This window comes from Alligator mississippiensis, chromosome 5 (genome assembly GCF_030867095.1).
Source record: "Alligator mississippiensis isolate rAllMis1 chromosome 5, rAllMis1, whole genome shotgun sequence".
NCBI classification, from domain to species: Eukaryota; Metazoa; Chordata; order Crocodylia; family Alligatoridae; genus Alligator; species Alligator mississippiensis.
In genome coordinates this window covers 192,764,670-192,791,008 of record NC_081828.1, presented here as the reverse complement: position 1 = coordinate 192,791,008, position 26,339 = coordinate 192,764,670, and the positions used below count along the sequence as shown (strand labels likewise).

General features: G+C 42.5%; 1 protein-coding gene across 6 annotated transcripts in view; it reads left to right on the top strand.

The window, feature by feature from the left end:
* Window positions 1-26,339, top strand: part of ARHGAP12 (Rho GTPase activating protein 12) — a 137,042-nt gene that overhangs the window by 49,488 nt on the left and 61,215 nt on the right. For 4 of the 6 annotated variants that reach the window (XM_019498402.2, XM_014609058.3, XM_014609060.3 and 1 more), the window contains exons 3-5: window positions 11,025-11,288; window positions 22,107-22,247; window positions 24,920-25,000. In XM_019498402.2, coding sequence (XP_019353947.1) covers window positions 11,025-11,288; window positions 22,107-22,247; window positions 24,920-25,000 — 486 coding nt within the window. The remainder of the gene's footprint in view (window positions 1-11,024; window positions 11,289-22,106; window positions 22,248-24,919; window positions 25,001-26,339) is intronic. The other 2 variants (XM_014609061.3, XM_059729131.1) reach the window with 2 other exon arrangements.

Sequence of the window (26,339 nt, the reverse complement as noted above, 5' to 3'; positions counted from 1 at the left end):
TCAAGAAGCCCGAGATTCAACTAGTCTATAAGGTGCAAATTTACCCTGCCTTAAGCCTGTGGCAGAGCTTGGATATTTGGAATCTGAGTCATGTGCCTTAGGCACAAAACCTTAATTTGTTTCTGAAACAAATTTTCTATTAACATTTTATTTTATAAACACCTTTTTATTATGTGTGCATAGCATTAGACATGACAGAACGGAAATATGCCTATCTTTCAAAGATATTACTTTGTCTTTTTTCTCCCAAAATAAAGAAATAGTGATAGTAAATAAATGTTTAGCTTTCAGCTTAATCTAAGGGGAATTTAAACAATTTAATTTTAAAATACATTTTTTTCACTCGACTATCTGTTCAATTTGTTTAATGCAACATTTTTAATAATCACTTAACTTCTGGATGGCATGTGGTAATATCAAATGATACCTGCTAATGTAATGTTAAGTGTACTTCTGCTCATGGGTGACTGGTGCCTCCTGGCTCTGGGGAGGCACCAGTGGCCAATCACCAATTTGGGGGGGGGGTCCCCCAGCAGCCGATTGTCAACCAGGGAGGTGCGCAGGTCCCCAGCTTGTAAGAAAGGGTCACAAACTAACTTCAAAAAATGGATTTTCCTTTAAAGGAGAAAAACACAGGAAACTATGGTTTTCCCTTGCAGGCTGGTGGAGTTCCAGCCTACAAGGGGCTGCTTGGGGCCTCCCATGCCCCCCCTCTGCTGCTCCACACACAGGGGGGGCTGGAGGCAGCGGGTCAGGAGTGAGGGGCACTGGGTCAGGACTGGCCATCAATGTTTACAAATGGGTCCTGGTATAAAAAAGGTTGAGAACCACTGATCTAAAGCACATGTGTAAGAACCTGCATACCAACCGAGCGCAGCAATAATCAAACAAAGGCATAGGCAATCAGTGCTTTTCACTAGTCGTAGAAATCATAGAATCATAGAAAATTAGGATTGGAAGGGACCTCAGGAGGTTATCTAGTCCAACTCAAAGCAGGACCATCCCCAAAAGACTAGTGTTCCTATATTGGCTTGCACTCATGAATCAAGGACTCTTAGCTAGTTGGGACTGTCAACCAATAACTTTATTTAAGCATAAAACAGTCTTCCCTATGCTTATCATCTTTTGGCTAATAAAGACAGGCATGGTATACTGGGCCTTGCCAGCAAAATACAGTGGCGATTTCCTGGTAAAAACCCTAGATGTTTTGGTGAAGAAACTGTACTTATTAACGGTCCTTGGACCTTCTAACAAAAATGATTACAGGTTTAAAAAACATGGTTTTTGAGAAAAAAATTGGAAGTGCTGGGATTGTGGGTAAGTCTTCAAATGCCTGAAGCCTGGCTATTTTCTGTGGCTGTAGGGGACAGTACAAGAAGTAAGTCTTGAATTACAAAAAGGGGAATCTAACCTAGCTATTATGGTGGTTCAAAAGAAGATGGAGTGAGACTGTCCTCAGTGGTGGCAAATGACAGAACAAGGAGCAGTTGTCTTAAGTTGCAGCAAGGGAAGTTTAGGTTAGATATTAGGAAAAAACTTGCTCATGAGGAGGGTAGTAAACCAGTAGAACAGGTTACCCAGAGAGGTGGTGGAATCTCCATCCTTGAAGGTTTTTAAGGCATGGCTAGAGAGAACCTTGTTTGGGATGATCTAGTTGGGGATGGTCCTAGTTTGAGCAGGGGTTTGGACTAGTTGACTCCCTGAGGACCTTTCCAACCCTAATTTTCTATGATTCTGTGATTAGGCAGTAGAGGTGCACTGATACATCAGTCCATATCATATTGACACCAATAAAAAGAAAATTGACATTATTGGCAATTGGCTTTTTTTGGCTTATGAGGCCAGTAATATTGCTGAAAAATGCTGCATGCACACAGCTAGCCCGGCAGCTTGGAGAGCAGCATCAGGCTGGTAAGTCTGTTGGGGGGGATGGGGCGTGGAGGAGACAGATTGATGCCCCCATAGTGATGGAGGGAGTGGGGCTGGGGAGGTGTTGCCCAGCCGGGGCAGGATGCAGGACAGTCACGAGTGGCTGATCCAGGGGATACGGGGAGTGGAAGGGTGGCTCCTGCCACTGCGTGCACCCCAAGGGAGGCATGGATGGGGGTGCACCCTGGATCTGTGTGCAGAGCAAGGGTGGGCTGCTGCTGCAGGCTGTGGCCAGGGGCAGTGCTGGGCTCTTCCTGGTGTGGGGGCTGGGCTGGGGCTGCGCTTGGGGTGGGTGGCGGTGGTGCTGGGAGGTGGGGGGGTCGAGGGGGCTATGGTGAATTTTTGGGATGGCTCTAGCCCACCCTATAGCCCCCCCTTCCAGTACTGCCACCGCCCACTCCAAATGAGGCCCTGGTCTAACTTCCCCACCGGGAAGAGCCTGGTGCTGCCTGCAGTGGCAGCCTGCCCTTGCCCTGTGCACAGATCCAGGGTGCCCACAGCCCACATGCCTCCCCTGGGGGTGCATGCAGCAGTGGGAGCTGCCCCTCCCTCCCCATGCCCCCGGACGAGCCACTTGTGGCTCTGTCCCACACCCCTCTCCACCCCTGGGCAGCATCTTCTCCAGCCCCACTCTCTTCCTCACCCCGGGAGGCTTTGATCTGCTCCCTCCATACCCCTTCCTCTACCCTCTATAATGTACATCCCCTGCTCCCAGTGGCACCACCCCTCAGCCCAGGCCCCAGCTCCCACAGATCCAGGGGCACACACTCCCCCGTGCCCTCCCAGATGAGTGACAGAAGCAGCAGCAGGAGCTGATGGACCAGCCGCATGTGGTAGCAGGAGCCACCTCTGCCTCCCCCTCCCCCCATGCCCCCTGGACAAGCCCTGTTCCATCCCACACCCCCCAGATGAGCTGTAGCTTCATCCCTGGCATGCCCTCTGCAACTGGGCAACACTTGCCCCAGCCCCTGCCTCCCTCCCTCATGACAGGGCCTTGATCTGCCCTCCCACGGCCCTTCCCTTCCCCGGACCCCACCCCTTCTCCTACCATAGCAGACTTACCTGCTGGAAGCAGTGTATCTGATACTGGATCAATATTGGCCAATATGCCTTGTTAAATATCAGGTAGTGGTGTCGGCCTCAAAAATTCCTATTGGTGCACCCCTAATGATTAGCAATATATTTTTAGTGGCAGGTGCCTCTGCTATGCAGATCAAATTCTGAAGAGCTGTATATTCAGGCCTCATTTTGAAGTGTATGAATTCTGTAATAGTGTTTCTGTAAAATGTTTGCCTGTATCAGACCCTTTTCAGTACCACTTAACAAAAATTTGGTACTGACATAAGTTTTCCTGAACAAATTCAGTGGGTTTTTTTCCTCTTTAGCAAGGGTTTTCTGAACATACGTTTCATTTTTTGCACTGGGAGGTTATTGCATGATGATTATCTAAGATATATTAAAATAGCAAATTAATTTTGGAAGGCTTATAAAATGGTTGCATTTTAACTTAAACACTAGAAGATACTGATTCTAGAAGTTACCGTGATGATAAACATCAAGAAAGCAATATGAAGGAATTGGGGAAATTTTTTTTATAACACTTATTTCTATTAGAGGTGCACCAATACTTTGGTTTGTATCGTGTTGGCACCGATAAAAGGAAAACTGTCGTTACTGGCAGTCAGCTTTTTTTGGCTGATGTGGCCAATTTTAATGTCTCCAACTAATGCCACGCGCAGCCATAGCTTGCACATGGCCAGTCTAGTATCTTGGAGAGCAGTGTCTGGCTGGTAAGTCTTTTGAGGGGGAAGGGGTTGGGGGGCAGATTGAGGCCCCCACGGTGAGGGAGGAGGGATGCTGGGACTGAGGCAGACTGTCCAGGTGGGGTGGGGTGCGGGATGCAGCTGTGAGCAGCTGGTCCAGGGGGCACAGGGAGGTGGGGGTGGCTCCTGGTGCTACGCACACCCCTGGGGGAGGTATGGGGCAGGTGCGTGCCCCCCGGATTTGTGCATGGGTTGAGGGTGGGCTGCCGCTGGGGATAGTGCAGGGCTCTTTCCAGCAGGGGGTTCAGCCAGAGCTGCACTTGGGGCGGGTGGTGGCAGTGTTGGGAAGGGGGCTATAAGGTGGGCTGTTGCCACCCCAGAATTTGCTGTAGCCCCCTGCAGTGTCCCCTCCCCCTCCCCCCGTGCTGTGGCTGCCTGCCCCAAGCGCAGCTCCGGCCTGCCCCCCCCCCCCCCCGACTGCAGCAGCAACCTGTCCTTGCCCTTCGCACAGATCTGGTGGGGCACATGCTGCCCTTGCCTCCTGCAGGGGTGCATGCAGTGGCGGGAGCTGCTGCCCTCATCCCTGAGCCCTCTGCATCAGCTGGTCATGACTGTCCTATGTCCTGCCCCTTGCCCTGGCTGGACAGCACCTGCCCCAGCTCCCCTCCTCCCTCACCATGGGGGCCTTAATTTGTTCCCCTCACATCCCTTTCATCCCCCTGCCCCATCCCCACCCTGCCCCCCAACAGACTTACCAGCTAGATGTTGCTCTTCAAGCTGTCAGGCAGCATATTGGCAATCAGATTGCTATCTGCTTGCTGATATGGCTTGTTAATAATAGGCCATCGGTGTCGGCTCACAAAATCTTTATCAGTGGATTCCTAATTTCTGTCAGTACTCTGTAAATTCCTTTGATCTAAAGGCAGGTTTTTGGGATTGCTTTTGTTGTGATAAGGGTACCAGATTTGGTGTATATGCAAAAAGGGTATGAATGTCTCACACATACAATTAAATAAGTTGGGGTTTTTTTTAACCAAAGTTTGGGTAGTTGAGTCTGTTCCCAACACATTCAGCTACTGGATTATTTTAGTATACTTGATGCTGTAGATGATTGGTTTTGCAAAATTACTATTTATGGGCTAGAATTTTTTATTTCTTCTTATTTTGTAATTAATACTAATCATGAAGAATTTCTACTATTTTTCTGATTGTAAAGGAATATAGTCACATTGTTTAAATATTGGTTAAAAACTGTGAAGGTTTTGTTTTTTTTTCTGAACAGCTATTTCTGGTCAAAGCCTAAATAACTCAAGAAACAAGGTTTGCATTGAAGAAAGAAATTACAGTGCTGTTCAGGGCCTTGGAGCTCCACAGTGGCAGCTAGTGGGTACTATATTTTTCAAAAGTCTGTATTATGAGTTTGGGTTGGTTTTTTTTTGGGTGGGGGAAGGGGTTGTGTTTTTTTTTTTTTAAAGGCAGCTAGAGTCAAGGAGAAAGATAACACATTTTGCTTAAACTTTATGAAACTTGGATCATTCACAGTACATTATAGATATTTCAACAGTTTTCATTACATGAAGATACAGTGTCCCCAATCAGTTGTGTGAAGCACTGCAGGTAGATAAAGATTTTTGCTATTTTAAACTTAAATGATAAAGAAATATACTGATGCATAAAATGTAATTATTTTTACTTGCTTTTGAAAGATATACTAAAACATGAAAGCACAGAATACTGTGACTTCTGTTTCCATAACTAGATCCTGATGTCCTTACAGAATTCCTGAATATTCCAGTGAACCTGAATACCTTCAGTTCTTAGTCTGGACTTCAAAAGAGTATTGGGCAGATTTTTGGGGACAGGGGATTCAGAAAAGAGGAGCTAGTGGGACCTTTACAATATTGTTCTGCAGTTAGTTACAGGAAATGGCTTTTGATTTCTGTCTCGTCTCTTCCTTGTAAAAAGTCAGAGGTACATTGTATACATTGACTTCTGAAATGCCAGACCTTCCAAAAGATATCTGTTCTTGAAAACTTAACGTTTTATGTAATATTGTTGGAAAATTGTTCATGTTGTTACAGTCCTCGGGCATTTCACTGGTTCAGTCAGATTATGGTGATGGTCCTTGCATTTTATTTTTATTTATTTTACTGCAGTTAAGTTTGTTGTCTTGTAATCAGCAGTGTGAGATTAACTTTCAAAAATCTTTTGGTACAGAATTGAGTATAGAAATATTGAAGGTCTGTATTTTATGTAAATGTTATATATAGGACCTTCAATTTAAAGGAATAGAAGACCCTGGGTACTATTTATAGTTTTTTTAAGTTTAATTTTTTTAAAGTTTAAAACCATTAATAGTATCCAGAGCTTTTTTTGTTCCTTTAAATTCAAGGTCAAATTTATCATTAAGCTGCGTGTTTTCCCTTTGATTTTATAATCTTAACAAGAATTGTTAGATACAAACTAAAGTTTAAAAACCTAATTTTGTCATTTGTTTTTCTTGGAGAGAGTATGCAGTTTTGTTGTTTCTTCTATTTTCTAGCATAATACTCCAGTGGTGCAGTTTAAAAAGCAACACCCCTTCTCTACTCCACTCCTTCCCCACCACCACAGCAGTTAGGGGTCCCAGGGCATGTCTACATGATACTGTACTGTGGAGTAGACTAATTAGCTCCTCAGTATATGCTGCACACTTATAGGTGTGGCCCCATTAAGCTGCAGTAAACTAACTCCGCCGCAGGGTAATACTTGTAAATACAAAGGGCACCTACTTAGGGGTGCACTGATAGAGATTTTGGGGGCCAGTACTGATATAGCCAATATTTAAGGAGGCATATCAGCCAATACTGATCTAATTGCCTCCAACTGGTAAGTCTAATGTGGGGGGAGGGGAGGGGCATGGGGGGGGCAGATCAATGCCTTCCGTGGTGAGGGAGGGGGCAGGTGCTGCCCAGGCTGGATCTGCGGCTTGTGATGGAGGAGAGGCAGCTCCTGCTGCTTGCACCCCAGGAGGGCATGGGGTGTGTGCACATCCCCCCTCCCCCCGGATCTGCACAGGGCGGGCTGCAGCTGGGACTGTGCGGGGCTCTTCTCGGCAGAGACTGGGCTTGGAGCGGCCACCAGCGGCGCTGGGAGGATGCTGTATCCACTCCAGATTTCACTGTTGCTGTGCTCTGAATGCTGCCACTGCCAGCCTCCTGCCTCAGCCCTAGCTGTTCCTGGCGCATGGGTGGAGGTAGGGCATTGAGTTGGGGCTGCGTCTGGCAGCGGTGGCAAAATTTGGGGTAGATGCAGCATCCTCCCAGCATCGCTGGTGCCTGCTCCAAGCCTAGCTCCTACCAAGAAGAGGCCTGTGCAGGCTCAGCTGCAGCCCACCCTGCGCAGATCTGGGGGGCACATGCCTCCCCCCTGCCCCTCCCCCCGCTGTCCTCCCAGGGTGCAAGTAGTGGCAGGAGTCACCTTCCTCCCTCCCCCCCTCCCCCCCCCCCCCAGCCATGGCTCCAGCCCCACCCTTGCCCCATCTGGGCAGTGCCTGCTCTGCCCCTCCCTCACCGGGGCGGGGGGGGGGCATTGATCTGTCCTCCCTTCTTTCTTCCCCCTTCCCCCACACTGGATCTCCAGCTGAAGACAGCTCCCCATGCTGCTGGCTGTGCTTCTTGCTGGCTGAATGCTGCACTGCCGCTGTGCACAGCACAGGCACGTATTGGCCAAATTATTAGCACCATTGTGCCGATATCCGATACAGCCGGTATTCTTTATATTGGTACCAATCCTATATCGGACCAATGTATTTGTGTACCTCTAATCCTACTTCAGAGTTATTTACTATGCAGTAATGCATGTGTAGATGCTGTCCCGGGAGTAAATTATACCTGGTCAGCCCTGCCAGCAGGGAGCCTCACTCCTGCTTGTTGCCTAGCCACATGACTTGGCTGCTACAGGAGACTTTTGGCCCAACCAGCTTCTCTGCCCGACACAGCTACCCACTGCCTGGGTCTGATGTCTGCGTGCCCCCTGCCACCCTGGGGCTGCCCCCTTGGACCCTGGGCTACACTGCTGCCACCAGCTGGAGCCTGGGGCTGATCCCCATGCACCCTGCCAGCCCAGGGCTGGCTCCCCTTGGCTTGCTGTAGCGGGGCAGAGCAGGGCAGGAGCAGCCCTGGCCTAAACTGCTCCTCCCCAGCTCAATTTTTGTTGTTGTCCTGGGTGCACATGTAGATGCTGCACCCAGGAGTTATTCAGTCTCATTAAATACACGTGTAGATGTACCCCCATTGATAGTGCTTTATTTCCAAGCATTTCCTTATTGCTGAAGTTAAGATGAGTTTCTTCCTTGGAATGATAAATCTAGAAGTATCTTGGATTTATTATTCGCTTCTCTTCAATCCCCGTTTTTCTTTGCCAGGTTACTTTCCCTTGTCAAACATATAATTTCATTCTCCCTATGCAGATGCTTGCTTTACGGCATTCAGCAATGCAATTCATGCATCTTCCTTCAAGGCTCTGTCAGGGACAAGTCTTACAATTAAGTTCATGTTTGTCAGTTCAGCTTCCCAGGCCATTAGGAGTTCCAGAAACATCTTTCTCTAGCATTGAGGAAGGGCCTCAAGGTTGTTTCAAATCATCCTTTGTTGCAGATGCCAAGCAATTTTTAAAGGATCTGAAGGGAGTTGTCTTTCCCTCTTCCTGGAACAAGATTTATGGATGTAACCTGGCATTGGGGGAGGATTTGTATGAGGAGAGTGTGAGAGACTGGGGTACTGGAATGGGTGAGGAGTTTGCAGAGTAGTGAACCTGGAAGATGGTCCAGACAAAAGGTACTGAAGAAGGAAATAATTTGGGCTTTGGGATTCACTATTGAAGTTTAACTTGATTAGTTGATTAGCAAGATTTGAGATGAAGGCTGAAGTAGGTTTATGTGGAACCCCAAAAGCAACGTAGTAAAGGCTTTGTAAACCAAAGAACCCAGTGCAGGGTTTAAAAAAAAAAACTGGGAGAGAGAGAGAGATCCTATCCCAGTCTCAAAATTCAGAAAAAAATTCTTCTGACTTTTGAGATTGGGATAGGATATGAGAGAGAGAGAGAGAGAATGAAAAGCTGGATGTGATTTGTGTGTGTTGGTGGAGGGGGTGGGGGAAATGAAGCTTGAGAACCTTCGTCTTTTCCTTCAATCAGGCTTTTTTGATGTCTTTATTGAACAGGTAGAAAATATAATCCTCATCATTTGTCATGGTACAGTGTGGCAGAAACATCAACATTTCACTTGTTGGGTTTTTTTAACTTTGTGCAGCACTCCTCTCCAGTTCCACTACTTTAGCTAGTAGTCAAGTTTTCTTTTTCTTTTTGCATGCGATTTAGGTGCATGTTAAATCTTATTTATCATATATTAGGAGACCTGCTTTTCTTTAAGACCTAGTCTTACAATCTCCTTTAGTTCCTTTAAAATGTAAATTCCTCTTTTGGTTGTGGTTGTTGTCTATTAATGGCTTCTATCTGATTATGTGGTATAAACCAAAGTATCACACTTCCTTGTCTAAGCAAAATCTCATGTATATATGATTAGATGTGGTCTAGATTAGCAGTTTGAGTTTTGAAGACCTGTGGTAATCTGTACAGTTTTATATGGCATTCATAAAATATTACACAATGTCATGTTTTTAAAGTTATAAAGAAACTGCTAATATAAAATGGCTTCCTTTAAGCATTTTTGTAGTTTGTAAGTTATTTTCAGTGTCTCCAATTTCTTGTAGTTTTTCCTGTGGGTAAATCATTAGGGATAATGTTCTAGCAGAAAAATTGCATTATTTTTGCAATTATAATTGCAAATATTGCATTATTTGCATTGCCAGTAGCAGTATTTCATTCTATAGATGTTGGTTACATTTCTACTTCCATTTCAAATATAGTCAAATAAAGTTGACCGTATTAATTTGTGAACTATGGGAAGGGCTACCGTTCACCAAACTTTAAACACCAAACTGTCTAAATAAGTTCTTCTATACTATATTGAGGTTGTGACATACAATTACTGTTGGACAGTAACAATATCTTAATTGACTCCTCTGTGAAATCCTATGAAATATGAACTTTCATTTCTACCCAGGAGAACTTTTACAATTTCTCTGATGCCTGATGAAGGGTGTTTGTGCCCAAAAGCTTGCAATTAAAGAATTGTTTTTGCAAAAATCTTGTTGGTCTAATAAAAGATACCACCTCCTACCATGAGCCCTGATTATTTAAGAATAGCTGTTTTAGGTCAGTGATATTTCAGTTTTAAAAATTTACAGGAAAACCATTCACTGAAGTTCCCAAATTCTTTAGTTGCAGCATTTAGGCCACGTTGTTAGATCTCACTGTTAGGATAATAGAAAACAGGCAATATAAAAGACATCTTTATTTTTTTTCTGTTTCTCTACATGACTTCAGTTTTAGGGGAAGAGCCACCTATGTTTTACACTCAGAAAGCAACATCTAACGAAAGTTAATGCTTTACACTTTGCATATCTTGATGCTTCAGCTGAATTTTGCGGCAAGTTATTGACATCGTGCCTAATTCCTTCTCAAATCTGTTAAATAAAACTAGTTATCTGGAGGAATGTTAATGAAACAAAACAGCTCTTTAGGTATCTTCTAGGTTGAATAGATATGGTCTGGGGAATAAACCTTAAGTTTATGGGCAGAAAAAATATTCAATTTTTTAAATAACCATGCCCTCTTAAATGGCAGAAATTTCATAATTTCATAGGAGCTATGGTCAGGAGAGACCTGAACAGATCATCTAGCCTGATCCCCTGCCACAGGCAGGAATGAATGCTGGGTTCACAAGACCCCAGACAGGTGATCATCTAACCTCTTTTTGAATTTACCCAAGGTAGGGGCGAGGACCACTTCCCTGGGAAGTTGGTTCCAGATTCTGGCCACCCTAACCGTAAAATATTGCCTTCTGATTTCTAACCTAAACCTATTCTCCATCAGCTTATTACTGTTGTTCCTCATTGCCCCATGTGGTGCTGGGGAGAATAGGGCTCTTCCTATTTGCTGTTGATCTCCCCTGATGAGTTTGTAGGCAGCCACCAGGTCCCCCCTCAGCCTCCTCTTGCTGAGGCCAAACAGGTTCAGGTCCCTCAGTCTCTCCTCGTAGGGCCTGTCCTGCTGCCCTCTCACCAAGCAGGTGGCCCTCCTCTGAACTCTCTCCAGTCTTTCCCTTAATATGTATATTTAAAAATGTTTTAGTTAATTTGCATTATCCTACTGTAATATTTGTTATTTAAAGGAGCATAATAATAATTTGTTTGCAGTTTCAGTAATAATGAATTATTTCTTTTACAATAGCCAACTACTCCACCAAGCCAAGGGAGGCCTGATTCACCAGTTTATGCTAATTTACAAGAACTGAAAATATCTCAGTCTGCACTCCCACCTTTACCTGCAAACCCACCAATTCAAGTTAATGGAGAGTGGGAAACTCATAAAGACACTACAGGACGCTGTTATTACTACAATCGAGGAACGCAGGAAAGAACCTGGAAACCTCCACGTTGGACCAGAGATACAAACATAAATAAAGGGGACCCCCAGAGCCAACTAGATCATGAGGTATTCTCTATTCTTGATGCAAACAGATTGCAAACGTGTGCTGTTTTGCTCTTTGGTTATGCTAGTAAAGCTTTTTACACTAAAAGATGTACTTGTTTTGAAGTAGAAAAGCATGTTGTTGTCTTCTGTTTTTCTTCTGTAGTTAGATGTGTGTGGTAAAACTTTGTGAAGTCTGTTTTTGCTGGACTCCTTTGTCCCCAGATCAGAAGCGAATTAAAACCTCAGGCCTTGTGCCTCTCATTCCATTTGGGTACCCGTAGAAGCTATTTTCTTTAGTCTTGGCTCCCTTTTTTGGAAGAAATAAACATATGGATGATCTTTTATTAAAGTAACAGGATTTTCTCTGGGGTGAGGAAGACAGTATTCCCATTCTTGTTTCTGAAACAAGAAAGATAACATTCCCTTTTTCTTTCTTCTTTATGAGAATACCTCTGGAGGAAGGATCTTGGAAGCTGAGTTAACATTTACATTTCTGGTCTAAAGGTGTACATATTTAATTCTTTTTGGTCTTGATTTGAATCTCATCCTCCCACCCCATTGGAGTTTTTTTTAAAAATGCCACCAATATTTGGCCAGATGATTTTGGCACCTTTTTCTGTGTTGTGCATCATCTACCTTTATCCCCAACTATTATCAGTTTTCTCTTTAATGGTTCTGCAATAAAACAATGTAGGTCATAATCTCCTAAAACTAAATGCAGGCTGACATGCAGATAGTGTATAAATTTTGTGGCATCTCACGTTTCATTCTCTCAGAAGATGCCACTGCTGTGAATGTGGCATCCTCAGTCTATGTAGTTGGTGGTGGCATGCTAATTAGTTAGCATAGATTTCCGTTTTTCCTTATATACCACCAAAGTTCAGTGCTAACAGGATCTGAAAGTGATCTACCAATATTCCTTGTATAGGGCAACTGAACTAATCCAGGTTTCAAGGTTTTGGTAGAGCTTCTTAGACACAGAAGGTGCATATGTAAAGAAACTATGGGGAAAGTGATTTCCATATTTTAGGCGGGGAAAGATATATATAAGGGTTATTGGGAAAGAAAGTAGAAGTTAGACTCCATGGTAGTGGGATTGTACTGCCAAATGAATATTTAGAATGTTTCTAGGACTTTTATTGTCAGTGATTTGTAAGGAAGTAAAGAACTGTGTGTTGCTAGATTGTAGTTAGAAAATGAGATTAAAACCATATTTAATTTTTGGGGGTTTTTTTTGTATAGCATGAATTACATACACAACAAAACAGAAGTAGTTTTAGATATTTGGTTACTAGTTGGACAGGTTTCATGTCTTAATAAATATACAAACCTAAATCTTTTATATAATTCAAAGACGTATTTTTATAGAATGGAGCTAAAAAAAAAAATAGTTACACACTTGGAGCCCACTACTTTTCTTAAGGGTGTGCAGTTTTGCATGCTGGCTGAATTGTTATCCAGAAATGCCATGCTAAGTGCAGAGTAAAATAATTCCTGCTTGTATCTATTTATATAAGAATATGAATTTTATTTTTGAAATCATAATTGTATACATCTGTTACAGTTAAAGGTATGTGAAAGATGTCTTACTTCTAAGTGAGGAGAGAGAGATTCCTTTATGTTCAAAATTTGAATCTTTCTTCATGCTTGACTTTATAAGAGATGGAATTACTGCATTGAATATTAGAAACAGTATGAGTTGTATGTCATTGACAAACGAGATCTGTTTTTACAGTACATATGGTGGTGTGCATAGTTTATTTAACAGCTTAAAAAAATAAATCTGTCCCTAGTGTGAAATTTGTAGGAACTACTAATCTCCAGACCAACTGCCAAATGGGTACTGAGCATGTTTACATGCGAGTTTTTTAACAGGTATTAGCCTATTTTCATGCACATTAAAGCATCACAAAAAAAAAAAAAAAAAAGTGCTTTCGCTAATGTGCATGAAAATAGGCTAATGCACCTTTTTCTAGTACCTCACAATGGAGGTACTAAAATTCATGCACATTAGCAGAAGCACATTAATAAATGTCTGGATGTGCCTATGGTGTTGTTTGGGGAAGGGCTTGCTTTTGAATTACACAAATAATTAATCTATACCTGATGTACGTATAGATCGGAGTGGGCAAAATTTAGTCCGTAGGCTGGATCCAGCCAACCAGGCGATTTTTTTTTTTTTTTTTTTTTTTTTTTTTTCCTTCAGCCTGTGAGCTCCCACCAATTAATTGTACCACACCCAGCCTGTGCACTTCAGTTCCATCCTCATGCACACAAGGGCCTCAACACTGGCCCTGGCCAGTGCGCACAGCTTCTGGGCAGGGCTGCTGCTGCCACTGTTGCAGCCACGAGGAAACCTGCTCAGTTTCTGTGGTCTCCAGTAGCAGTTTCTTGAAGTCCTGGTTGCAGTGCTTGCTCCATGCAGCAGGTAGGAAAGTGGTAGCAGGTGTTGGGGAAGCATTTGGGGTTGGTGGGAGCCTGGAGTCTGGAGTCTGGGTTGACTTTGTTCTTTTGTGCAAGACTCACCATGGCTTACGTGCAGCTCCCACGACTTGCCTACCACCTGAAGCAGGGTTTCCCCTGATGGCATGCGGCTCCCGGGAGCTGCATCTGAGCCGTGGGGAGCCCTCCACAATAGAGGCGATCTGGCCTGGCTCTGCTCGTTGCCGCCACGTGAACTCCTGGAACTGTCTGGAGCCACGTGCTTCTGGGCAGCTGTGCCTGCATGGGCCATGAGCATCCTGAGGACCTGCTGCTGCTGATGCTGCTGGTAGTGGGGGCTGTGTGCCATAGGGATGGGGGGCACGTGAGGGAATCCCACCCTCCCTCACATCCCACAAACCCCACCTGCCCACACATACAGCCATACCCTCTCAAACTTCACACACACACACCCCCACCATACACACACACCCCACCCACAAATACAAAAGTAAGACTTTATTTCTGAGCTGTTATGCAACCGCCTCTATGTACAGTATGCAAACACAGATAAATTGAGACAACTTCTTTTTTTTTTTTTTTGGCAATAAAATTAAAATATGTTATAGTAGATGTTTGACTTTTTTTAATATATGATTTGGTTTTATTCCTTGGTTCCAAGATGGCAACCCCCTACCCCCCTTCAAAAGGAGTACTTTTGGGGGCAAGGGGAGGGACTTGTGGTGGTCAGAGGTTAGGGGCGGGACTTTGAGTCCCAAGATGGTGACCGGGGGCTGAAGTACCTGTCAAGGGGCGGAGCTACACTTCCGACCCTCGACCGCTCACCAAAACTCAGTAAGGAGCCCTCTGTCCAAAATGATTGCCCACCCCTGGTATAGATGGGTAAAATAACTTCTTATTAGCAAGTTCTGGGGATCCTTAGTTCTCTTGGACTTTTAAAAGCTACCTCCAGGTTCTCAAAGTAGGCAAAACACCTACTCAAACAGGTTTTCAGATCCTGTTACTTGAAAGTGTTTTTTTTTAACAGTATTTCTAACCCCCCCCCACTTGTATTTTTCCTAACTGTGCTGCTGTTTACTGCTGTTGGGCCCTTTCTGTGTATGAATATTTCTGTCAGAATGCAAATAAGACTGGGAGGGGCCTGTTGAAGGGGTGGAGGTTCCTGTTTAAGGAATTGAATGCATATGAATCTCGAGTCAAATGGGTCATTAACTGGCTGGAGGGCTGCACCCAGAGAGTGGTGGTGGATTTCGACCTGGAGGGATGTGGGCAGTGGGGTCCCCCAGGGCTCAGTCCTCGGACCCGCACTGTTCAGCATCTTCATCAGCGACTTGGACGAAGGGGTAAAAAGCACCCTGTTCAAATTTGCTGATGACACTAAGATTTGGGGGGGATGTGGGCACGCTAGAAGGGAGGAATAGGCTGGAATTGGACCTAGACAGGTTACAGGGGTGGGCAGATGAGAACAGGATGGGTTTCAACACTGACAAGTGCAAGGTGCTGCACTGGGGAGGAAGAATCAGCAGCATACCTACAGGCTGGGGAACTCCCTTCTCGTCAGTGCAGAGACAGAAAAGGATCTTGGAGTCATTATTGATGCCAAAATGAACATGGGCTGACAGTGTGGGGACGCGGTCAGGAAGGCCAACCGCACCTTGTCATGCATCCACAGATGCATCTCAAGCAGGTCCAAGGAGGTGATCCTCCCCCTCTATGCGACACTGGTCAGGGCACAGTTGGAGTACTGCGTCCAGTTCTGGGCGCCGCACTTCAGGAGGGATGTGGACAACTTGGAGCGAGTCCAGAGAAGGGCTACTCACATGATCAGGGGCCAGCAGGGCAGGCTACGGGACCTGAACCTGTTCAGCCTTCACAAGAGAAGGCTAAGGGGGGATCTAGTGGCCTGTTATAAACTAGTCAGGGGGGACCAGCAGGCATTGGGGGCGTCCCTGTTCCCCCAAGCACTACCAGGAGTGACTAGAAATAACAGTCACAAGCTGGCAGAGGGTAGATTCAGACTAGATATCAGGAGGCGCTACTTCACAGTCAGGGCGGCTAGGATCTAGAACCAACTTCCAAGTGAAGTGGTGCTGGCTCCTACTCTGAGGGTCTTTAGGAGGAGGCTAGATGAACACCTTGCTGGGGTCGTTTGACCCGAGTGCTCTTTTCTGCCACAGCAGGGGTTCGGACTTCATGATCTGTCAAGGTCCCTTCTGACCCTGCAAACTATGAAACTATGAAGTTGATACAAGTGCTAGAAGAAGCAAACATTTACCAGGATATCTCCCACTTCACTCGTAGTGCCAGTTTTACAAGTGTAAGATTACATTTCTTTCTGAATTGTTAGAAATCATTCTTGTTACAAAGCAAAGAACACATTTTAAGGTATTTGAGTCCTAATATGGAAGACTCCAGCACTGCCTTACGAGAAATTGGAGTGAGATGGGTTGACTGTCCTTCCTCTGCCCTCGGGGCTGGATATCTGCTGTTCTTCTAGATTCTGAAGCAGCAGCACTGTGGCATTTACAAGCATTTCTTTGGTTTAATTGTTTCGGAACCTATTGGAAGTAGCAGTGAAATGGATAGTATTCTTGTAAAAGTTATTGCTGCTTCTGAGACTTGGCTATTACTTTCCCACTCACATCTGTCAAATAAGACTTTATTTCATACCCAGTTACTATAGCAGCTTTTCAAGTAGCTGACTCCCTAAGCAGTTGCCGTACAATGAGCTTATGGTATATATGATTTTCTGCCCCATCTTTCTTCCTGCTTTCTAATGTCAGCACTTCTAATGGTTTTTTTGTCTTTTCTCTCTAGTCCTTCAGAGTGATGCATCTGACCTATTGTCTTCCTTATATCTTTGAATCATAAACTTCTCATATGGTCCCACTGTCAGGAATATTTTTATTCTTTGCTATGGATGCATCATTTCATTGATGGTTCAGTTCGTCACCTTGTTCATGATCCTTTTATACTTTTTTTCCAGATAGTCCTGTCCAGTTTTCAGTCTCTGAATGGACACTGGGGATGCATACTTAAACTAATATAAACTTGATTTTGCTGAAGAATTCCCAATATAACAGGCTTCTTGTAATAACTAGCACTAAATGTCATCTGTAATGTAGGATGCAAACGCAGCAGGTCTAGATCTTCTCTGATTGGAAGATTGCCTGCTTTCTTTATATGTATACCTGTTTTATGTAGAATAGTAGAACAAAGAGTTTTCACTTATAACACGTTGAATTTATACTGCCTCTGGCAAATGTTCATATATGACTGAAGGGACTTAGTATCATAGCAAATATTAATTAAAAAGGATGATGGCCTCCCTATACTTTTATAATTTGTATTCAGTGAGAAAGGATTGGTTGTTTATATTCCATCAGGTTGGTGGTTTTATATTTTATCAGTTAAGAAAATGGAAGTAAGATGACTTCAATCACACATGCTTCTAAAATAAATTAGCTTAATATTAGACTTGTAACTCTTTAATTAGGTAAGGAAAGTTTAGAGAATTAAAGCTGTGTATACGTTTAAGCAGTTGAAGCAGAAGTGAATTGGGTGCAAAATCGTAGGACTAGATGAGGACTATGGCAGAAAGGAAAAATCTGTACGATTCCAGCAGTGTTTTGTATAAGTTCTGGCCCTGTTTAGTATAGTGGAAAAATAGAATCTAAAAGAATTACAACCAAAGATCAGGAGTATAGGAAGAGATGAAGAGGTCTGGATTTATTAGATGAGATTCATCTTCTGGGAAGTACAAGCTAATAGACCTAAGGAAGAATAATGAAAAAAAGATAGATGTTCACTAGGAGAAATGCATTAGACCATAAAGAGACCTAAGCAGCAAATATGATTTGAACTAGGAATGCAATATGGTAGCAAAATGGATTTTTGAGTGTATTCAGTATTCGTATGATTTGGGCAGTGAGACCCTCTGAGCATGACACAAGGGCTACAATGTAGAATAGAATATTCAGTTCTGGATATTTCATTAACAGTAACTTTTTACAAACAATAAATATACATGTAAAATAGAGCAGCAGAGAAGACAGGACAAAAACCCAGGGATATATCTTCAGAGACCATGTTGGCCATAGGAATGGATTGTGGAGAAAAAGGTGAAAATACCTGAGACGTATGAAAGAGCAAGCTTTTGAGAAAGTAAAGGAAACTCAAATGCCTGTCTCATGCCAAGTTTTCAGTTTCCTGTGGAAAAATAGGAAAAAATGATGGATTTTCACATTTAACTGAGAGAAAATGCAGAATTTTCATTTTAACTCAGTAACACACAGATTTTTGCACTTTTGCGAAGAGCTGTCTGCAGGCTGGCAGCATTCCAGCCCAGTCCAGGTGATGTGGGAGGCTTGGGGCCTGGGTCTGGAATGTGCGGCTGCAGGGTCTCCTCAGGAGCAGGATGGAGCCGTGGATGGCTTGGTGGGGCTGGCTCCCCACCGCTCCATGCACTCCGAGGTGGCAGACAGGTGCCCCCCAGATCTGTATGCAGGGCAGACACAGGCTGCCCACTGCAGACTTGGGCTCCCCGCCATGCTGCCCTTCCCCTGGGGCCTCTGCAGCCCAGCTGGTGGGACACAGTGTGGCAGGGCAGGGGGCAGGGAAGCTCCTTGCTGCTGCAAGCCTTGAACTGCCCCAGTGAGGCACCCCTTGCATGTTTGGCAGCAGCAGGGGTGGCAGTGCAGAATTGTGCCCCTTGCTGCTGCCAGGCAAGCAGAAGGCACCTTGCTTTGGTAGCATGGAGCTCCCAACAGCAGTGAGTTTGCCCACTCTGCCCTGCTACGCTGGGTCCCATCCACTGGGCTGCTGAGGCCCCAGGGAGAGGGCAGCAGGCAGGAAGCCCGCAGCAGGCAGCCTGTATCCACTGTTCCCAACAGGCTGCACTCCAGCTATGCCATCAGTGAGGGAGAGTGAGCTGGGCTCTGTGCTTTGCTACAGCAGCTGCTACCTCCTGCAGGCAGCAGCCAGGGCTCGGGTACCGCTGCGGTGATGCAGGGGGCTGTGGACATGGGTCCTTGGCCCCATTGCCCTGGCAGTTGGGGGCGCCCTCTGACAGAGCTGGGGGGCTGGGAAGCGTGGGACTGAGTGGGGAGTGAGGGGCACCAGCAGGGCTAGAGGGCTGTGGGTTGGGAGTGAGGGGCAGCTTAAGTGCTGGTGCACTGTGGCTTGGGAGTGAGGGCCCTGGATCTGTCTTGGTGAGCAAAGAGGGCAGGGAGAGCTCTGATTTTTTCCATGATAAAAAAAACCCCCAAAATCAAATGCCAAAATTTATAGATGTATAGAATTTATTTTATTATAGTGATTAAGGCACTAGTTGGCTTCTAAATTGCTTTAAAATTATATATCAATAAAACATTGTATTCAGTACACACACGTGCACACGCATTTCATTTTAATTGTGGATTTTAAAGGTGCACTGATACATTGATTCAATATTGGATCATTGCTGATATAAAGAAAATTGGCTGTATCAGAAATTGGCCTGATGCGGCCGATTAATTTGGCCAATAAATGCCCATGCATGTGCATTTCAGAAGAGCTGGATAATTGGTATGTGTGGTAGCAACGAAATCTACCTCAGCCATTATTATATCTGGGCAAGTTAGGTAAGAGATAGTATAAACGAGAGTTTGTTGTGTTACCTTGTTTGGACCACAGTTTCTTGTAGGATTGGAGGATCTTTGCTTTTATAAAACACTTTTTGGGTGGGATTAATTAAGAGAAGAGTAGATGGACAACAAAGTAAATCAAGGTTAAGGCATGGAGAAGAGGAAAATATAAGCATGAAGGGGTATATGGAGTGAGGTTAAGGTCATGATGCTTGGAGAGGTTAATGGGAGGGGTCAGAGCAAACACTATAGGGAGAGAAAATTCAAATTTGAAAACTGAAGAAAGCAGTTTGACACTATTTTATACAATTTTCACTGCTTTTGCAAAATGCGAATTCCATTCAGGTTTAGTACCCAACAGGTTATGTCATATATAAGACTTTGCAAGTTAAACCTGCAGGTCATTCAGTTGAGATTTAGGCTCTCTTTGATCCTCAAAATATAGATCTCATGCAATAACAAATCTTCTGCTTGGTTTCTGCTGTACAGTATTTCTGCAGTGGAGGTAATTGCAGGGCAGAAACAAAATATAGATGCACTTAGTTATTTGGTAAAACTTAATATTAAAAATGACCATAGCCTGCCAATTTGGCTTAATGCCAGCATACCTAAGACACAATTAAAGTATAAGTTATAGATCTAAAACCTCTATAGACCCTAAAGGTACCCTGTAAAACTGAATCATGTTTGGCCTATTGCTAGTATTCCTCTGCTCTCACAGTAATTTCAGTATAGTTCTTGATATCCAAGACTAGAACTCGAAGAACATGCCTAAAGACTCTTTTTTTTAATAAACTACCATGTCAAACTCAGTACACAAGTAAGCTATAAGTTTATGGTAAGTGTATGAGTCTTTTCTTGAGAATGTGCCCTCCAGAGTTATCAGATTTGGTATGCTTTGTTTTTAGCATCTAGAAACAAGTCTAGGTTTTTGATTGGTTTCGGATTCATTTGGGAGACCAGCTTAACTTCCCAATATTCACATCTCACATTGCATTGCCCTTGTAGAACAGTGGTCCTCAACACATGGCAGCTATTCCAGAGGTTGCAGGTTCGAGGCCATAGCTGAATTGCTCACAGTGTGGCCATGTCACATTCCAACGAATTTGCGAATTTTGCTAAATACCTTGTCACAAGGACATGGGCATGAGAAGGAAGGAAGTAGTCCTGAACCTTTTTAGACTAAAGGCAACCGTTGGAAAAATACCAACTCATTTCTGGCTTTGGAAAAGTAATAGAGCATTTTTTCTGTTCCAGAGATTCCTAGAAAGATCACAATAGCTCAAAATGTCCTTAACCTTATGAGTTCTTATTTGACATCTCTGGGTTTATCCAGTGAATCGTATTTGTACACCGAACAGTGATAACATTGTATTGTACCCTGCAGCACCCTTGAAAGGATTTCAAGGTGCATCCCAAGGTGCTGTGGCTCCCTGGCTGAGAATCACTATTGTAAAGTACGCCAAAAAGGAATGCAAGACTAGACACTGATTAGATTAAAACTACACTAAAGGCTGTAGATATGCCTGGTTAGCAAAAGCTACTGTTTTTCTTCTGTAGGAAACTGAATAGATATGAGAAATCTAAGAAATTTCAGCTTTGCTTACATCAGTAATATTTTTAATTGGATTGGATTGAAGTTCTTCTTGGGACCTTGTGTGCATGTTTTTGAAGATAAACTGATACACCCCTCCTCCCCCCCCCCCGGCGCTTCCCTTCCTGCTTATAGTTTCCTTACCATCAACACTTGTTTGTTTCCTGTGTCCCTTCCTCTCTTTAGCTGGTCTTTTATGGCCATGCCTTAGCTGTTGGTTGAGTAGTATAATCTGCACTTTCCTTCACAGAGGAATAATTTGGCATAATTTCTACTAGCCTTGGTAGTGAGCAAATGGGAAAAAGAATGTACACTTGATTCCCAGAGAGCTTTTTTTTTTTTTTTAAGCAAGGAATACTGGGGGCAGAAAAGGTGAAAAAAGAGGTCAAGTTAGAGGTGTTTTGCTCAACCTTCCATCAATTATTGATGTAGCCTTTTTTGCTTCCACTTCCTCCTTACCTTTAAAAGATGATCTTGGAGTGTAGCTTCCTTTGACTTTACTGCTGTATATTTCAAAATGGAGGATTCTAATGGAAATTGGCAATGCCTTAGCCTCTGTTGCCTGTCCAATGAGGAGGTGCTAGGACATAAAGCAAGTGCAGCTGAAGCTCCAAGTAATTCTTGGTGTATGGAACCCCTTAGTATGATGCTGTTTAGGAACTGGGGGTGGGGGGGGAATTTTGCTATAAACAGCTAGTGTGCTTCTAGAAAACAAAGGCATCTGATTCTCAGATCTCATAGACAATGCAACTTATTGCCAGCTGAATCATTTGGTTAGCTCAGTAAAGTCCATTATAAGCATGTGAATAAAATGTAGATGCCTTACTGGCTAAAAAACTTGAGAAAACAAATTTATTTGAAACAGTTTTTTAATACAATACTTGCATGGCAAAACGTTTGGTCATCTGAGATCTGATGTCAATGGGAAGTAAACAGTGGTTTTTATGTTCTCATCTCTCAGAATCTTTGAACAAGCTAGTGACAGTGAACAAGATTTTCAATCGTAGAAATGCACTTCTCATTTTCTGACCTAAAGTGTTAAATAAAACTATAAAACTCCCTTAAATTATCACTGCATTTTTAAATCTTCAATTTCTAGCCAAGTAAACTTTGATCTCTTTCAGATATTGAACTATATTTATTCTCAAAACTCCCTTGTATGTTTCTGACTACTTATAGCATCTTTCATCAGAAGAAAACGACCACAGTTCTTGTTACAGCCAGTCAGATAGTCAGTATGGTTCTCCTCCAAAGGGTTGGTCAGAAGAGTTGGATGAACATGGTCAAACCTTATATACCAATGACTATACTAATGAAAAGGTACATTTTCCTTTCTTCTCATCACTTGTAGTCTAAATCTTTAAAGTTAATTATCTCTATTAATATAAGTTTCTATTTTAGTGGTAAAGCTTTTCTATAATGCTGGCTTCCTTTATTCTTCAATGAGTACAGAACTTTGGCAACTGAACCAAGTTTGTCCTGATGCATGCCATACCTATGTGCTATGAAGATGTTTTTCCTACTGATAGCTCTAAAATTGGGACATCGTATACAATTTAAACAAACATGCATTGCATCATTTTTTTTATCCTCTTGTGATGCTATAGGGAAGTGCTTCTTGCCAGTGTTTTGCCTTGTAGTACAGAAGAGTTCTTCATGCATAATGAGCCATTTTATTAGTTTGTTTATTTAATCTTGTAAATTTTTTCTTTGAGAAGCAGCAAAATTTAGTCATTAGAGCACAGCAGCATCAAGAGATGTGTGTTTTGTTTGTTCTTTTTCTACCATTGACTCATTGTGACAGAGCATTTTACCTATCAGTTTTCACATCTATAAAATAGGCATATAGCTTTCCCCCCATTTTGTAAAACAAGTTTGTAATCTTGTCCTATTGTGTTCACACTAATGCTGGTATTGAGTTTGATTACTTTTTTAAAAATGGACAGTGAGGAAAAAAATAAATGTATTTAATGTCCATGGAATAGGTATACTTCTGTAATATACTAATCTACAGTAAAGTTGTTTGTTTTTTTTTTAACTGCAGTATTTAAATTTGAAAGCTGTTTGTTTTTTTAAGACGTGATAATTTTTAAGGTGATTCGTATCTCTTTGTAGAACATGCTGTCCTGTTTGTTGCTTTAGTTTCTAAAAACTTGCATGGAAGTAACTTCTGCATTAGATTTATTTTAGAAATGTTCTGAATTTTACTGTGAACAGATCATTTTCTTATTCAAATTTCTTTCAACTCTGCTTGAGATTTAGCTAAGTAATGTTGTATAACATTATAAACTTATATTGGACTTTATAGTAAAATGCCTTCCCTAATGCACAGAATATGTGTTCATGGGTTGAAGGACATACCTTTTGAACATTTCTTTGCCAGTTTATAAAAAGACTTTTTTTTGCTAGGTCTCTTCTTCCTCTGTAAAACAGAAAACATGCACTATTTGTTTAGAGCAGTGGTTCTTGAGCATTTTTGTACCAGAACCCATTTGTAAATATCAGCGGCTAGCCCTGACCCAGTGCTCGTCACTCCCAACCTGCTGCTCCCTACCCCCAGGCCACAGCCCCCAAGTGTGTGTGTGTGGGGGGGGGGGGGCGGGGAGTGAGTGGGGCATTGGGGCCCTAAGCAGCTTCTTGAAGGCTGGAACTCTGGCAACCTGAAAGGTACAAGCCATAGTTTCCCATGTTTATCTCCTTTTAAAGGAAAATCCATTTTTTAAGTTTGTTCGTGACCCTTTCATATATTCTTGTGACCCACTTTGCAGTCATGACCCACAGGTCTAGAAATGGTGGTTTAGAGGGCTCCTTCTAGATGTTAGAGAAGCCATTACATTTTTTCATTATTTGATTAAGAGCAATATCCGTGTTTTATAAATATCTTATTGATACTTTTGTAAATATTTTATTGTCTTTTTGTGCAATAGTATCTGAAATGCTCTACAACTCATTTATTAACTTTACAGGAACCTTGATTGAGCTCGTGGCTGTCCTGTACCTAATTAAATAATAAGGTTATCATAGAATCAGAGAAAGTTAGGGTTGGAAGGGACCTCAGGAGGTCATCTAGTCTAACCCCCTGCTCAAAGCAGGAGCATCCCCAACTAGATCATCCCAGCCAAAGCTTCGTCTAGCCTGGTTCAGTGTTTTACTACCCTCCTAATGAGAAAATTCTTCCTAATATCTAACCTAAACTCCCCTTGCTGCAACTCAAGACCATTGCTGCTTGTTTTGTCATCTGCCACCACTGAGGACAATTCAGCTACATCCTCTTTTGAATACCCCCTTCAGATAGTTGAAGGCTGCTATTAAGTCCCCTCAGTCTCCTCTTCTCTTGACTAAATAAGCCCAGTTCCGTCAGTCTTCCCTCATAAGTCACGTCCCCCAGCCCCCTCATCATTTTTGTTATGCTGGACCCTCTCCAATATGCCCACATCCTTTCTGTAGTGAGGGCCCAAAACTAGACACAGTACTCCAGATGTGGCCTCACCAGTGCTGGATAGAGGAAAATAATCACTCCCCATGACCTACTGGCAACACACCTACCAATGCAGCTCAGTATGCCGTTAGCTTTCTTGGCAACAAGGGCACACTGATAAGTTTCTGTATTTAGTTCTCAATGCTTTTTAAACTTAACATTTTAAAGAGTACCATATATTTTATTTTATTTTGTTTGTTAAATCCACTTTTAACCCCTTTGCTCACCTAACAAACTCAACTCAATCCAGATTTTCACTAGCTGTGACATAACAGGGCACTGTGCTATAGGGATGACAGGAGAGAAATTCACAATAAGTTACTTGAGCGGGTAGGTTTTGAAGAAATGATAATTTTATGCCCTTATTGTTTGTTGGTGTTGGTAAATTGATGGGGGGTGCACAATGGAAATATTTTGAAAGTAAAACAGTCAAATTTCCATTTTTACTCGAAGCTTGATGCTCTGGTATTTAGCTGCTTGTCATTATTGAATTTTCTATTATTTATTTCTGCAGTGGATAAGACATGTAGATGAACAAGGTAGACCATATTACTACAGTGCTGATGGATCACGTTCAGAATGGGAACTGCCAAAGGTTAGTAAAAATTACAAAAATGTCCTGATAACTCATTTTTCAATATAAATTCATAGAAATAGATGTGTAGTTAAGAATTCACAACAGAAAGCAGGTGGCTTATTCTTTACTTATACTTATTTTTAACATTTCTTTTTGTGAAGGCATTCATTGTAGTGAATAAGACATCAGACATAATTGGATATGTGTCAGAAATGTTTTTTAACATCTGTACCTAAATGTGCATATGCTGACATTGCTTTTTCTAATACACTGAAGAATAATTGTTTAGAAGAGGAGCAGAAATATAAACTCGACACATTCTCCACTAAACTAATATAATTTCAGCTAAGAGAATATAAAATTAATTTCCCATCACCTTTTTCTGAACCTAATTATTTAAGTTATATAGGCTTCAGTTTCCTTTTGAGGAGGGATAGAAAACAGAGAACTAATCAATAGTTCTTTAACATTTTTGGGATGTTACCAGTAGAATTTCACCTGAAATTTGTTTTGGTTTTCATTTGATTTGACATGAGAGTAATTTTTTTCCAATAGAAATTAAGAATACTGAAAAAGTGTTATGGATAATTTCTAATTAGAGTATGTCAGTCTTTATAGATAATGATTTCAAGGTATTTATAAAATAAGCTATACTTTTTAAATATTTGGTTATACAGAAAGCATCCACCATTGGGTCTTTAAAGAACCTATATACTTGGATGTGATCAAACAGAGTTTTGGATTTTTTATTTTAACTCTTATAGTCAGATATATGGGCAGCTGTGTTACTAGTGAGTTCTGGATTCGTCTGTTATAGTGAACCAGAGAGATATTTCTTTAATTTTGTGATCAAGTAGAGATCCAGAGTTTTGTGACAGCTCATACCTACCAATATCCTTAATTATATTGTTTAAGAATAAGAATAAATTATTGACCAACTGTTTCCTTTTATGGTGCTTAGTCTGATTAAATATGATCAGATAGGCTTTGTCAATCCTGTCAATTTGTTAGTAATGTAGATAAATTGGAGAAGTAAAGCATAAGCTGGTGTATTCATTCTGGAACTTTTTTAATGCAGAGAGAATGAGCTGACAGTGGAGTGAACTTGAACTTTGTTTTGGTTTTGGGTCTGAGTTAGACACAGTTGATACTATTAACTCTAATCCAACAGCTGCAGTTTACACTGACAGTGCAACAGTAAGTTAGCTTAAAAAACAGCGGGGAGAGAAAAGTGGTATTGGTGAGGGTATCTTTGTAGTGTTTAGATTCTAGAGGTACACTGTATCTGTCCAAAGTAAAAATAGTCTCAGAGCTTGCAGCTTAAATTTTCCTTTATCTACCTTACATTAATGAACCA